At 33.0% G+C, this 14,530-nt stretch overlaps 1 protein-coding gene across 2 annotated transcripts in view; it reads left to right on the plus strand.

Moving 5' to 3' along the window:
• Positions 1-14,530, plus strand: part of LOC132737636 (uncharacterized) — a 151,478-nt gene that overhangs the window by 13,453 nt on the left and 123,495 nt on the right. The window contains exon 1 of one of the 2 annotated variants that reach the window (XM_060724971.1): positions 11,303-11,649. The exons of the other annotated variant lie outside the window; for it this stretch is intronic. Within the exon in view, the coding sequence (XP_060580954.1) occupies positions 11,318-11,649 (332 nt within the window). The 5' untranslated portion in view covers positions 11,303-11,317. Of the gene's footprint in view, positions 1-11,302; positions 11,650-14,530 lie in introns of those variants that run through there. 2 annotated transcript variants of the gene reach the window in all.

A 14,530-nucleotide genomic window follows, 5' to 3' on the forward strand; every position in this document is an offset into this window, starting at 1 on the left:
TAATAATTTAAATATTGAATAAAGTTTGAATGAGTTTATCATAGTGTTAGAATTAAAATTGTAATGATTAGTAATTATAAGAAAGGTGTGGTTCTATGTATGTAGATAATAAAAAATTGTTAAGTAAGTGCAATGATTTATTTGATATAATTAAAATGCAAAATTATCAATTCTTCAAGGTTTTAGTGGTGTGAATTCTGATTTAAAAAAAATTGTAACAATGGAAATAAATACAGACGCAAGAATTAATTGTAATGAGAAAAATGTTGAAGATATTGACAGGAAAGTTGATCAAATTTCACAAAATTGTTCTGAAGGGAAAGTTAATTCAACAAGGGAAGTTAGCATACTCAAGAGGAATACAAAATTCTTTTAGTGGATTAAATTCTGTTGCTGAGGAAGGCACTTCTTTGACACCTAATGTAGCTAAAGAGGGGACTGATTCTGAAAAGAATTTACAGGAAAATGAAGTAAAACCTGTATCACAGCCATTGCCCATTGCTGGTTCTACTGTGAATAGACGTATGCCACATTTACACAAACTTGAGAAGTAAGTTGACAATTATTTGAAATATAATGTTAACTTTGTATAATGACATAGTTAACCTATAATCTTTAACCTGCTGGAATTGAAACTGACCCTCCTACTGAAGCAAAGTGGTAAACCTTTGCACCCCAGTATAAACACAATCTGACCCATGGCTCTGAACCATCCTTGATATCTTCAAAATTTATAGAGGACAGTTAAAAAAAATGGAAACTGGACAGATGCATGTCAGAAATTCAGCAGTTTAAATGTTTATATAATTATGTGATACTGTATCAGATGTTTATATAATTATGTGATACTGTATCAGAAGTCATCAAAATTCTGGTCCAAAATTTGCTTGTTGAATATTGGACTGTTACTAAGAACTGCGAAAATTGTCATTCACCGATTTTTAAAAAACAAACAATTTTTAGTTCTCATGAGATTTTATTTTACTTAAGATTACAATGTGTTGGTCTGTTTGAAATTACAATTGACCATTGTCTGCTTGAAAAGATTAATGTTGAGAGGCATTTATTGCTTTTTTGTGTTTTACTTTGATCTGTTAACATCTTAAAAGCTGTCTGTTTCAAGTGTGTTGACATTTCTCTTAATCTGAGTATAGCCAAGTGTTGATTTGGTTATCAATTGTATGTCTGAGATAGATAAGACATGTTTTAATGATGTTCACTTTAGGTTTGTTATTCATACAATATTATGAATTGTAGTAATTGATAAAGACTGCTTTTTTATTAAAACTGCTAATAAACGCCCATTCCCTTATAAACACCCATGGTTAAACATGGTCAGTTATTTACTTTTCATACAATTTATTTGTGATATTTATGTTTAATAGATATGCCTGGAATATTTTTCTGACATGCAAATTGATTGTGGATTTGTGAATTTTTTTTTCTTTGGTCAGTATCAGCATTTTCATGTAACTTTTCTGAGTTTTTATGATATTATTGTACCTGAGTTTATATATTCCCAGATAATTTATTTTACAGCAAGTTTTTGTAAATAATTGTACCTAATGACTTATGCATGCAATTTACTTTAGCAAGTTTTGTTTTCATATGTATTACCATGCCTTCACTGTTAAACTTTCATGTATTATTAGAGTTTTTATGATCTTTATTGTCAATACATGCCTTTACAGAGTTTGCTGCTGCCATGCCACTTTCTGATTTTAGTATGTAATACAATAAGCAATTGGTCATTGTACCCCCCCACATGTCAAAGTTAGGGGACGGGGAATATTTGCTTTGAAGCTGTTGACATTGATATAACATTGACTTAAAAAAATGTAAAATTATTCAACTTTGTTTAAAATTTGCCAAAAATTTTGTTATTCAGTTGATCAATTTAATTGTTTCACAATTTGGACAGCACCAACATGCTAATCTAAAAAGTAAATATAATTTTAACCTTCTTACTGACCTTGAGTGTCCAGCTCATATTGTTCAATTTTCTTTAACTTTGTTATACATGTATATTGATGGATTTTGTTTATACTTGAACAAAACAATGTTCAGGACCAAACTATTTGTAATATGACATTGGTTTTTAAAAGATCTTCATCAAGAAATCTTCAACCAACGTTTTTTTTGCATTTAGAAGTAAGAGAAAATTAAGCATGCCAGGCCCTTGGTGGTTTTTGTAGAAATACAAGCTGGGATAGGGTCATTTGAATCACCTTGTTAAAGGTAATTGTGTTCTAGTTTAAGGAAGATTCTTGTTGACAGACAACTCACATCATGATTATCATGATCAGATAATATCTAAATTGTCATGAAATTGTAACAAGGCTGATGGAAGAGAGAAAAACATGGATTGGTCTTTCTTGGAATACAAGTATATGAAGCCAATATTAGCCAAATGGCTTTTCAGGCACCCAGTGACATTGATGTATTGTCTAAATAGGCACCTAGTGACAATGATAGATAATATAAATAGTTTGTTTAATATTTAATACATTATAGTACACAATGATTTATCTAGTGTTGCTGTTGTAGAGATTGTTGACAGATAGAAGTACAAGCAACATTAAGAGAATTCCTTTGATATACTTACAAAGAATGCTCATATAGCATTATTCTAGTGCTTTATTTCCAATTGTCCATTTTAGGTTTTAGTTGCACATTGTTTTTCCTAAATTTTTAGTCATTGCAATGTCTTTTTATGTGAAGCCTATGTGTAACGCTGTGTGAGTATATATTTTTTTAAATATTTCAGTAAGTAATTTAACATAATTAATAGACCTGTACAAATTTATGAAGCTGAACCTCTTGCTAATTATTCAGAACAGTGAAGGACTAATTGTAGTTCTACCCAATACCATTATTGTTGATTATTTGATGTCATGCAATATTTGCATAATAATTTGACTAACAGAGGCTTTAATGGAATATGAGAAGGAAAAGGATGACAACAAAATTAATGATAAAGGTACAAAACAATGAGAATAAGTTGTAAACTACTATTGACATACAAATTAGAACTCTGTTGATACATAGTGCTGGGTGATTCCTTATCTTCTTTTTAAAGTTTTATATTTGAAATAAACAAGTAACTTCTTTTAAATTATATTATACTTTGAAGTTTAAATTGTGTATAACCCTGATCCTGTTAACAGAAATAGATTCCATCTATGCAACCAGTGCTAACTAAGATTTTCTGGCACATCCATACTGTTTGATTGTTTTATTTAGTATTCAGTCAGTTCTTATTTAAAAATTTTCCTTTAAAATGATGAGAGGTCTATTTAGAATTTGAAATGTCGACAAATCCTGTCAAGATATTTAGTGGGGTAAAGGTTACTTCTTGATGACAGTCCTGAAAAAAGTCGTTATTGACAATTTACAAATAATAACCTGTTCCCTGCTAAATAACCATCCATTGTATCACTGTTGAACAATATCAACAACATTCTATTGTTATTAATCTTGCTATCAAAATGTTATTTGGTTTTTTTGCAATTGTGTAGGATGCTTCATCAGGATTCTGATGCTTTTATATTAAAGTAATGTCTTCTCTAAGGGAGATAAAGTAGAATTGAACTTTACTTAAAATGTCAATTATAAATCATCTGTATTATCTCAAATGAGGATCTTAATTGAGTGCAGAGAATAGTTAGCTATTTTAGGAATTGATACATATATAAGAGACTTTTACATTATGTAAATGATTTACTTTTAATGCCAACTTTAAAACTAATGAACACCATAATTTTTCTGTATTTTCTTTCTTGTTTGTTAATTCTTTTATTAATGAACATGAGCAATAGCAACGATTATCGGCTATATCCCATTGTAGAAAAATGTGATAGCCTACTTATGTTTGCCTGATAAACTGAGACAAAGTGGAAGCGCATTGTTAAAGGACCATGATATTAAAGGAAGCATTAGGTTTAAGAACAATGAATGTGAAGCTTTAGGTTCAAGAACCTTGAATGTGAAGCACTAGGTTAAGGGAGCACTAGGTTCAAGGACCATGAATGTAAAGCATAAGGTTCAATGACCATGAATGTGAAGCACAAAGTACAAGGACCATGAATGTGAAGCACAAAGTACAAGGACAGTGAATGTGAAGCATAAGGTTCAAGGACCATGAATGTGAAGCATAAGGTTCAAGGACCATGAATGTGAAGCATAAGGTTCAAGGACCATGAATGTAAAGCATAATGTTCAATGGCCATGAATGTGAAGCACAAAGTACAAGGACTGTGAATGTGAAGCATTATGTTCAAGGACCATGAATGTGAAGCACTAGGTTCAAGGACCATGAATGGGAAGCACCACGTTCAAGGACCATAAATGGGCTACATTAAATTCAAAGACCATGGACGACAAACATTGATTTTAAGGACCCTGAATGGAAGCCTTTAATTTCAAAGACAATGGATGAGAAACATTAATTTCAAGGACCATGAATGAGGAGTATTTGGTTATATGTTATCTTCAATCAGTGTTAATCCCTATATGAAATAGAGAAGCATTTGCAGCCAATTGTTAACCCATGCTAGATCCATCTTTTTAAGGGAAAATTACAGACTGAATAGGGAACAGTGTAGACCATGATCAGACAACGCACATGTGCCATTGTCACATAATTGTACAAATCATTGAGATATTGCTCCGGTCTGCTCCATAAACAAAATGTCATCTATTTTACTTAGCATTTTCCAATATAGCAAAAGTGTTGACTTGCTATATTTTGTGCAATAAATTGAAAAAGATGTGAACTTGCAGTGTGTAAGCAACTCATGTATGTACTGTTTCCAATCTTCTCTATCTATCTATCTCTATCTCTGGATACTGCCAACCCAGGTATACATTGTATACATTTAAGAAACAGCTTTAAGATACAATTCTCCATAATTATCACAAAATCTGTGTCACAAAATGGCCTTGGGGGTCACTAAATGACATTATCTTGATTCTGTTGTGATTGAACACCACTAAGATTTCATTAGTACTGGATAGAAAATGCATTACTTGAATAGAATGGCCATAATGTGTGCTACTTAATGGGATTATATATTAATGTTCTTGAGCATCAACACATTATCAAATAGTTAATTTCTATAAATAGAAATAGCTTAAGGGACTTTCTGAGATATAATTTTGTTACTATAAATAGCTCCTGTATATAATCATCTTTTTAGCTCACCTGTCACAAAGTGACATGGTGAGCTTTTGTGATCGCTTTTCGTCCAGCGTCCGTCCCTCTGGCGTCAATCCGTAAAGTTTTACTTTAAACAACATCTCCTTATAAACCGCTGAGCCAATTTCATCCAAACTTCACAGGAATGTTCCTTTGGTAGTTTACTTGAATAATTCTAAAAAAAAATTAATTCCAAGCAGAACTCTGGTTGCCATGGCAACCAAAAGAAAAAACTTAAAAAATCTTCTTTTAAAAAACCAAAATAGCTAGAGCTTAGATATTAAGCATGAAACATCCTCTAGTAGGTGTCTACCAAATTTGTTCAAATAAAAGCCCTGGGGTAAAAAATGGCCCCGCCCCAGGGGGTCATTGTTTTTCCCTTTATGCATATAGTAAAAACTTAAAAAATCTTCTTTTAAAAACCCCAAAGAGCTAGAGCTAAGATATTTAGCATGAAACATCTTCTAATGGGTGTCTACCAAGTTTGTTCAAATAAGGGTCCTTGGGGAAAAATTTGGCTCCATCCCGGTGGTCATTGATTTTCCTTATAATTATGTGTATAGTATAAACTTAAAAAAATCTCCTTATGAAAAACCCAAAGAGCTAGAGTTTAGATACTAAACATGATATATCTTCTAGTGAGTGTCTACCAAGTTTTTTCAAATAAAATCCCTGGGATCAAAATTGGCCCCTCCGAGGGGGGGTCATTGTTTTTCCCTGTATGTATATAGTAAAAACTTAAAAAAAAATCTTCTTATAAAAACCCCAAAGAGCTAGAAATTAGACATTTATCATGAAACATCTTCTATTGGGTGTTTACCAAGTTTGTTCAAATAAAAGCCCCTGGTTTAAAATTGGCCTTGGCCTAGGGGCCTAAATACAGATGAGCGATTTCAGGACCATCATGGCCCTCTTGTTCTTTTTTAGAATATTAAAATTTTTGTGTATGTGTTTGCATGTGTGAGTGCACATTTGGTGTTTAATTATAGTCTCTCATTCAACAATCTTTGTGTTATGGTAATGCTTGGCACCATTATGGGCAAGGGAACTGCTGTTACTAACATTTTTAGCTCGACTATTCGATAAGAATAAGTAGAGCTATTGCAGTCACCCGAGCGTCGGCGTCGGCGTAACCACTTATGTTAAAGTTTTTGTAATAGTTCAAATATTTTCAAAGTCCATTGACATATGGCTTTGAAACTTTGCACACTTATTCAGCATCATGACCCCAACCTGTAAACAGGAGGAGGTAACTCTATCAAGCATTTTGACAGAATTATGCCCCTTTTTCGACTTAGAATTTATGTTAAAGTTTTTGTAATAGTTCAAATATTTTCAAAGTCCATTGACATATGGCTTTGAAACTTTGCACACTTGTTCACCATCATGACCCCAACCTGTAGACAGGAGGAGGTAACTCTATCAAGCATTTTGACAGAATTATGCCCCTTTTTCGACTTAGAATTTATGTTAAAGTTTTTGTAATAGTTCAAATATTTTCAAAGTCCATTGACATTATGGCTTTGAAACTTTGCACACTTGTTCACCATCATGACCCCAACCTGTTAACAGGAAGAGGTAACTGTATCAAGCATTTTTTTTACTATCAAGCACTAAGAATAGTCGAGCGTTGCTGTCCTACTGACAGCTCTTGTTTGGTCTTTTTATGTGACCTTTTTGTGTGTTATACCTTCAACTTTACTCATACATGACAGTTCTGCTCTCAATGCAGACACATATCATCATTTTAATGTTAAAATAAAATTGATACAACGTCACAACTTAGAAATAGTATTGAAATTGGGTCTCCTTGGCTAAGTTAAGGTTTCAGACTTCAAAGCAGTCATTGCTGTTGGTTCCAATCCTGCCTAAGACTTTGAATTTCTTCATGTGAAGAAGCTACCCATTAAGTGATAACTTACAGAAGGATAGCAACTCTACTCTGGTGTCATTTTGTATATGAAAAACTATACAGACAGTTCCTTAAGTCTTCTGTCTTTACAAATGTCAGGGTCTTAAAACCCAACCAAAATATTAACAAAAATGTTAACGTTACTTCATTCTTTTCACTGACATAAGTCTATTCTAAAAGTATAAAGATTAATATACGAAAACAATCAATCAGTTTTATTCATTAAAAAGATAAAAGAGAAGGGACTGACATCCTGTAACTTTGAAAATGACATATTTCCATCTTGTTTACATTATTGATTAAAGTTTTCAGTTTTCATATTAATGGTTTTTTAATGGTTCAGTAATTTTATGAAAAAGATAATGTTTATGATGATCAAAGTTGCTTATAGTGTCACACGAAAGTATGATTGTAATTTGTGTAATTAAGCTCGAGTTCATTTGTTGTGTAACATCACAGGATAGTGAATATGATTGTAATTTGTGTAATTAGGCTTGGGTTCATTTGTTGTGTGACATTACAGGATAGTGAGTATGATTGTAATTTGTGTAATTAGGCTTGGGTTCATTTGTTGTGTGACATTACAGAATAGTGAGTATGATTGTAATTTGTGTAATTAGGCTCGAGTTCATTTGTTGTGTGACATCACAGAATAGTGAGTATGATTGTAATTTGTGTAATTAGGGAAATTGAGTTCATTTGTTGTGTGACATCACAGGACAGTGATTTTGATTGCAATTTGTGTAATTAAGCTCGAGTTCATTTGTTGTGTAACATCACAGGATAGTGAGTTTGATTGTAATTTGTGTAATTAGGCTCGAGTTCATTTGTTGTGTGACATCACAGGATAGAGAGTATGATTGTAATTTGTGTAATTAGGCCCAAGTCCATTTGTTGTGTGATATCACAGAATAGTGAGTATGATGTGAAAATACAGATATTCTGCTGAATATAGACATCATCACCAGAGTACCCATCTGTCACTGGATGTTTCGTCCCTTATCTTGGAACATCCTCTAGATGGTGGGGCAGGTAGTGCCCAATCAGGTACAACCTCGTCTGCAATGGTTGCCAGGTTGGTTCATTGCGTCTTAGCCAGAGCCAACTGGACGCTCTCTCTGCAGCCTTGCCAAGAGCATGTGCTGCGGTTTTCTTGGCTCCTAGCATTTTCCAAACTGCTGTGATGAAAACCCAACTTCTACTGGGGAGACCAATGTCTTCCATCCTCTATTATTATCATTTGTGTAATTAGGCTTGAGTTCATTTGTTGTGTGACATCACAGAATAGTGAGTATGATTATTAGACTCTAGTTCATTTGTTGTGTGATATTACAGTGTAGTGAGTATGATTTGTAATTTGTGATGCGTATCTCATTGTGGCTGAGGGGTTACCCTTTCAGTTTGAGGCATCAGAATTGCAGCAATCGTTTATCCCAGCATGATGGTAAGAGGCGTCTAAATAGGTCCGAATTATTGGAGTCTATACATATTTTCACTCCAGCAGGTAAGGTTGTTTTGGCCCCTGGTGTTGCTTAAAGTTTGTAACACCATAGGTAGCCAAAATCACCTTTCCTGTTACGATGCCTTATAACCTTAACTGTGTTGGTGCTCTATAAAACCAGAATAAAGCAAACCAAATCATTTGATGAGTGACAATTAATGGAAGTCTTGAATTTTTGTGTAATAAGCCATCTCATCACCTGATTTAACTCTATGATACAAAATGAAGACTGTAATGTTACAGCAAGCATGTCTGAACAATCAATCTTATACTCTGCTGCCATTTTTAGCTCACCTGTCACAAAGTGACAGGGTGAGCTTTTGTGATCGCTTTTCGTCCAGCGTCCGTCCGTCGTCCGTCCGTCCGTCCGTCCGTAAACTTTTACTTTAAATGACATCTCCTCATAAACCACTAAGCCAATTTCATCCAAACTTCACAGAAATGTTCCTTTGGTGGTTACCTTTAAAAATTGTTCAAAGAATTTAATTCCATGCAGAACTCTGGTTGCCATGGCAACCGAAAGAAAAAACTTTAAATATCTTCTTTTTAAAAACCATAAGAGCTAGAGCTTAGATATTTGGCATGAAACATCTTCTAGTGAGTGTCTACCAAGTTTGTTCAAATAAAAGCCCTGGGGTCAAAATTGGCCCCGCCCCGGGGGGTCATTGATTTTCCCTATATACATATAGTAAAAACTTAAAAAATCTTCTTTTAAAGAACCAAAAGAGCTAGAGCTAAGATATTAAGCATGAAACATGTTCTAATGGGTGTCTACCAAATTTGTTCAAATAAAAGCCCTGGGGTCAAAATTGGCCCCGCCCCGGGGGGTCATTGATTTTCCCTATATGCATATAGTAAAAACTTAAAAAATCTTCTTTTAAAGAACTCAAAGAGCTATGGCTAAGAAATTTAGCATCAGACATGTTCTAATAGGTGTCTACCAAGTTTGTTCCAATAAAAGCCCTGGGGTCAAAATTGGCCCAGCCCCAGGGGGGTCATTGATTTTCCCTATATGCATAAAGTAAAAACTTAAAAAATCTTCTTTTAAAGAACCAAAAGAGTTAAAGCTAAGATATTTAGCATCAAACATGTTCTAATAAGTGTCTACCAAGTTTGTTCAAATAAAGGCCCTGGGGTCAAAATTGGCCCCGCCCCGGGGGGTCATTGATTTTCCCTATATACATATAGTAAAAACTTAAAAAATCTTCTCTTAAAGAACTCAAAGAGCTATGGCTAAGATATTGAGCATCAAACATGTTCTAATAGATGTCTACCAAGTTTGTTCAAATAAAAGCCCTGGGGTCAAAATTGGCCCCACCCCAGGGGGTCATTGATTTTCCCTATATGCATATAGTAAAAACTTAAAAAATCTTCTTTTAAAGAACCAAAAGAGTTAAAGCTAAGATATTTAGCATGAAACATGTTCTAATAAGTGTCTACCAAGTTTGTTCAAATAAAAGCCCTGGGGTCAAAATTGGCCCCGCCCCGGGGGATCATTGATTTTCCCTATATGCATATAGTAAAAACTTAAAAAATCTTCTTTTAAAGAACTCAAAGAGCTATGGCTAAGATATTTAGCATCAAACATGTTCTAATAGGTGTCTACCAAGTTTGTTCAAATAAAAGCCCTGGGGTCAAAATTGGCACCGCCCCGGGGGTCATTGATTTTCCTTATATGTGTATAGCAAAAACTTAAAAAATCTTCTTTGAAAAAACCCAATTAGCTAGAGTTAAGATATTTAGCATGAAACATCTTTTAGTGAGTGTCTACAAAGTTTGTTCAAATAAAAGACCTGGGGTCAAAATTGGCCCTGCCCCGGGGGTCATTGATTTTCTTTATATGTGTATAGCAAAAACTTAAAAATCTTCTTTGAAAAAACCCAAATAGCTAAAGTTTAGAAATTAAGCATGAAACATCTTCTAGTAAGTGTCTACAAAGTTTGTTCAAATAAAAGCCCTTGGGTCAAAACTGGCCAGGCCCCAGTGGTGTCATTGTTTTTAACTTTAGTGTATACTAAAAACGTAAAAAAAATCTTCCTTCAATAAAGCCCAATGAGCTAGAGCTTAGATGTTTAGCATGAAACATCTTCTTATGGGTGTCTACCGAGTTTGTGCAAATAAAAGCCCTTGGGTTAAATTGGCCCTGCAACGTTTGGGGGGGGGGGGCTGGGGGGCCTATATACAGGTGAGCGACCTCAGGGCCATCATGGCCCTCTTGTTTTTATTCCTTCTCTACAATAACAATTGGATATTGATGCCTTCATCTCTCACATAGTTACATGGAATTTTTGTCACAGTTCATGTCTGTTTTGAACCGGACTGTGATAGAATATGATGCATATTTTGGAAAGTTTTGTTTTGAAAGACACTACTCTTTTGTTTTAGAAAATGGTTGGATATATCAGTAGATTAGTTCCAGACAAAAACATCCACAGCAGGTGTAAAAGCCTGAAAATGTAAAGTAATAATAATAAGAAGAAGAAAAAAAACAGACATTATAGATACCAACCTGTAGAAAATTGGCCAAGTTTGTTTTTAAGCTTTAATTGAAAGTTCTGATAATTATTTGGATGTACTTATTTAATTTCTCCTGAATGGAAATAATAAAAATTGGTTGTTAAGTTGAATTGATTTATCATTATTTGATGAAATTTAAATGCAATTGAAAGCGTTTTTGTGACCTTCTTTGAAAATTAATGATACAAGTATGGAAATACATAGAGAGGTAAAAAATAATTCTAATGAGAAAATCATTGGTGATGCTGACAGAGAAGTTGATAAAATTTCACAAAATTGTTCTGAAGGGAAAGAGGTTATTTTAGGAAAGGAAGTTAGCATGCTCAAGAGGAATACAAATTCTTTTAGTGGATTAAATTCTGTTGCTGAGGAAGCTATTTCTTTGACACCTAATGTAGCTAAAGAGGGGACTGGTTCTGAAAAGAATTTACAGGAAAATGAAGTAAAACCTGTATCACAGCCATTGCCCATTGCTGGTTCTACTGTGAATAGACGTATGCCACATTTACACAAACTTGAGAAGTAAGTTGATAATAAAATATTATACTGTATGTTTGTTGATGCAAAACTATGTCAATTACAATTCTTGCTGGACCATTGTAGATTGATACCATGTTTGTTAATCCAATAATTGATTTCAAATTAATAGTAGATTTAATTAGTTTGTTTCTACCAATTTTGATTGGTGTAATAATTATTTTGTTACTTTAGTGCATTAATGGGTTAACTAATATCAAATTTTTATAGGAGTATCACACATTACTGCATTAAGGTGACAATATATTTTAGAGTTCAATATTAATCAAAGGTTGACTGCAAAACTGAAGTAATTTGTATGAAATAAAGAATGACTTACAACAGTTTTGCTATCAACCCTCTTTTTATAGATTTTTAAATCAAATGCAGACTTTAAGTGTATAGTTATAGTTCTTGATTCACCAACAGGTAGGTCGACCTGCATCAATTCTGGTTACCTTTGGTTAGGTTCATTGGCAGGATGTAACCTTAATTGATCAGAAGCCATGCAATAGGATATATTCAAATTTGATGATTTGTTGCACTCTGAGTAACAGATTATTATGTATAGTTATTGTTGCAATATTACGTTTACATGGATACCAATAGCATATTATCTAAACCATATTGATTGTTGTTGAAATCATGTTTATTGTTGCAGTATTAGATATACATGTATATAAACAACAGATTTTAATAAAAGCCCATGTTTTTACATTCAGAGAAGTATATAAATTATGTCATTTTGATGCAATATGAAATAAATATCAATATTTATTGTAGTTGGATGACAGTGCTTTTGGAATAATGTTTTTGTGAATGCAGCATTTGATTAAAATGAAACATTAATAGTGCATATTGATACATTTATAGATATAAAGGTCATAAGTTTGTTTGTTGTTGTTTTGTTTTCTTTGTAAAAGGGAGTTTGGAATTTGATTACATATCCAAAGTGTCTTCAAATATGGAGCAAAATCATTCGTGCTGCCAGGCAGAATTTATTGTATTAGATAAGAACGTGTTGCTCTATTGAAAATTTCATTACATTTTTTGAAATATTAATGTTGAGAGACATTTATTGTGTTGTTGTGTTTGTCTTGAACTGTTAACATCTTAAAAGCTGTCTGTTTCAAGTGTGTTGACATTTCTCCCAAGTCTTGACATTACAGAGTGTTTTGTTTTGTTATATAATGCAGGGCTCGTCTGAGATAAAAAAAAAAAAAAAAAACTCTTTAGAAATGTGTGTCACATGATCAGAGTGAAGGACTTGATAATTGCAGGGCAGTCTTAGGTTTTCAATACCCATGTTATTATTACCTTTACTTTTGAATTTCAATTCTAGAAGAATACCTAAAAAATAGCTTGATGCAACAGTATATTATTTATGAACAAACATTGAATAAAAACATAGATACCGTATAATTCCTAATAAATGCCCCTTCCATAAAAAAGGCCCCCAGGCTTTTTGATATGGAAAAAATCTATTCATCAGTGCTGAACTCATGAGTAAATCCATGATTTTATTCAAATCCTTCAGCATCCATTTTGTATTATAGTAAACACAAAAATGTATCATATAAACTTTAAAACCTTAACACTTTTTAATGTTATTACCAACACTTGCTAACACTAATGTATTTACAAAGAATTTTGGATCTAGAAATTTTTTTTTTGTAATTATAGCCCCCCTTTTGGTAAATGTTTAGCCCCCGGGGGCGTTTATTAGGTATTTTACGGTATTTCTATAAATTCTATTGAATTATATGTATCATGGCAATTCAGCATTAAGGCATTAATTAAGGCTATTTTTGTGTTTTCTGAAGAGAAGCCTTTGTAATACGGATGTGACAGATTTCTACAACTCTGGTAAATTTGTATGGTCTATGCAGCCATAGGCTTTTAGCACTCTTAATAATGATCATATTTGTCTGAAATAGCTATTATAGTGCTGAATTTCAATCACTCGTGTTTTGTCTCCTTATAGATTGCTGGTTATCCATTTTGGTCTAGGGTATGTAATGTCTTTTCTATGACAATGCCTGAATCTAATATTAGAATTAACATTTACAATGACTTGAATGTAATAATCAAGATTTTATTTGGGCAAATTCTGGTTTCTATCATTATTTATTATGAAACAGATAACTAATTTACTGTGGAAAGGTTTGATATTTTGGTTAGTGTGTGAACAAAAAAGTCCAGGAAGAATTTATTTCTAAAATCACAATGGTATTTTTCTTTGTCAAAACGTTTAGCAGAAAAGACAGTGAAGGCTTATCATTAGAACTTTCATGGAATTTAGATCTCCGGGAGATGCTTTGGTAGTTTAGCACAGAGGAAGGTAGTCTAGTACTGGTGTAATTCTCCAGGAACGATGGTTAGGAAACTACCCGCCTATATGACTGAAATACTCTTGGGAAAAGGCGTAAAATGAAACAAACAAACAAAACATGGTATTTATCAGGACATGATAATTAAATTTATTTATTAGTATTTTGAAAAGTTTGAGAGGAACAGAGTTTTCATATTTAAAGGTTTTTTTCATTGGATGACATAATAATTGTAATTTGGTTAAACACTAAAAATGCTTCAGAGATTTATACCTTAAATTAGATGGTTTTTAGAGATGACTTAATAACATTAGGAACACCACTAAGATTTCATTAGTATTCAACAAAAAATATTTCACTACAACTGAATGGTTATAAATGTACCACTAAATGAATATCATAATGATTATGTTACACAAGTTATTCTTGGTGCCTTTTGGCATCAGCTAGATATCAGATTATTCTGTTTCTTGAAGGCCATTGTAATTTGTCTTTAGAAATCTAGACCATACAGGATGATTTTTACAGCAATATTGGGTGCTGAAATGACAGCAATA

The sequence above is a fragment of the Ruditapes philippinarum genome, unplaced genomic scaffold (assembly GCF_026571515.1).
Source record: "Ruditapes philippinarum isolate M1 unplaced genomic scaffold, ASM2657151v2 ctg2063_1_1_1_1, whole genome shotgun sequence".
NCBI classification, from domain to species: Eukaryota; Metazoa; Mollusca; class Bivalvia; order Venerida; family Veneridae; genus Ruditapes; species Ruditapes philippinarum.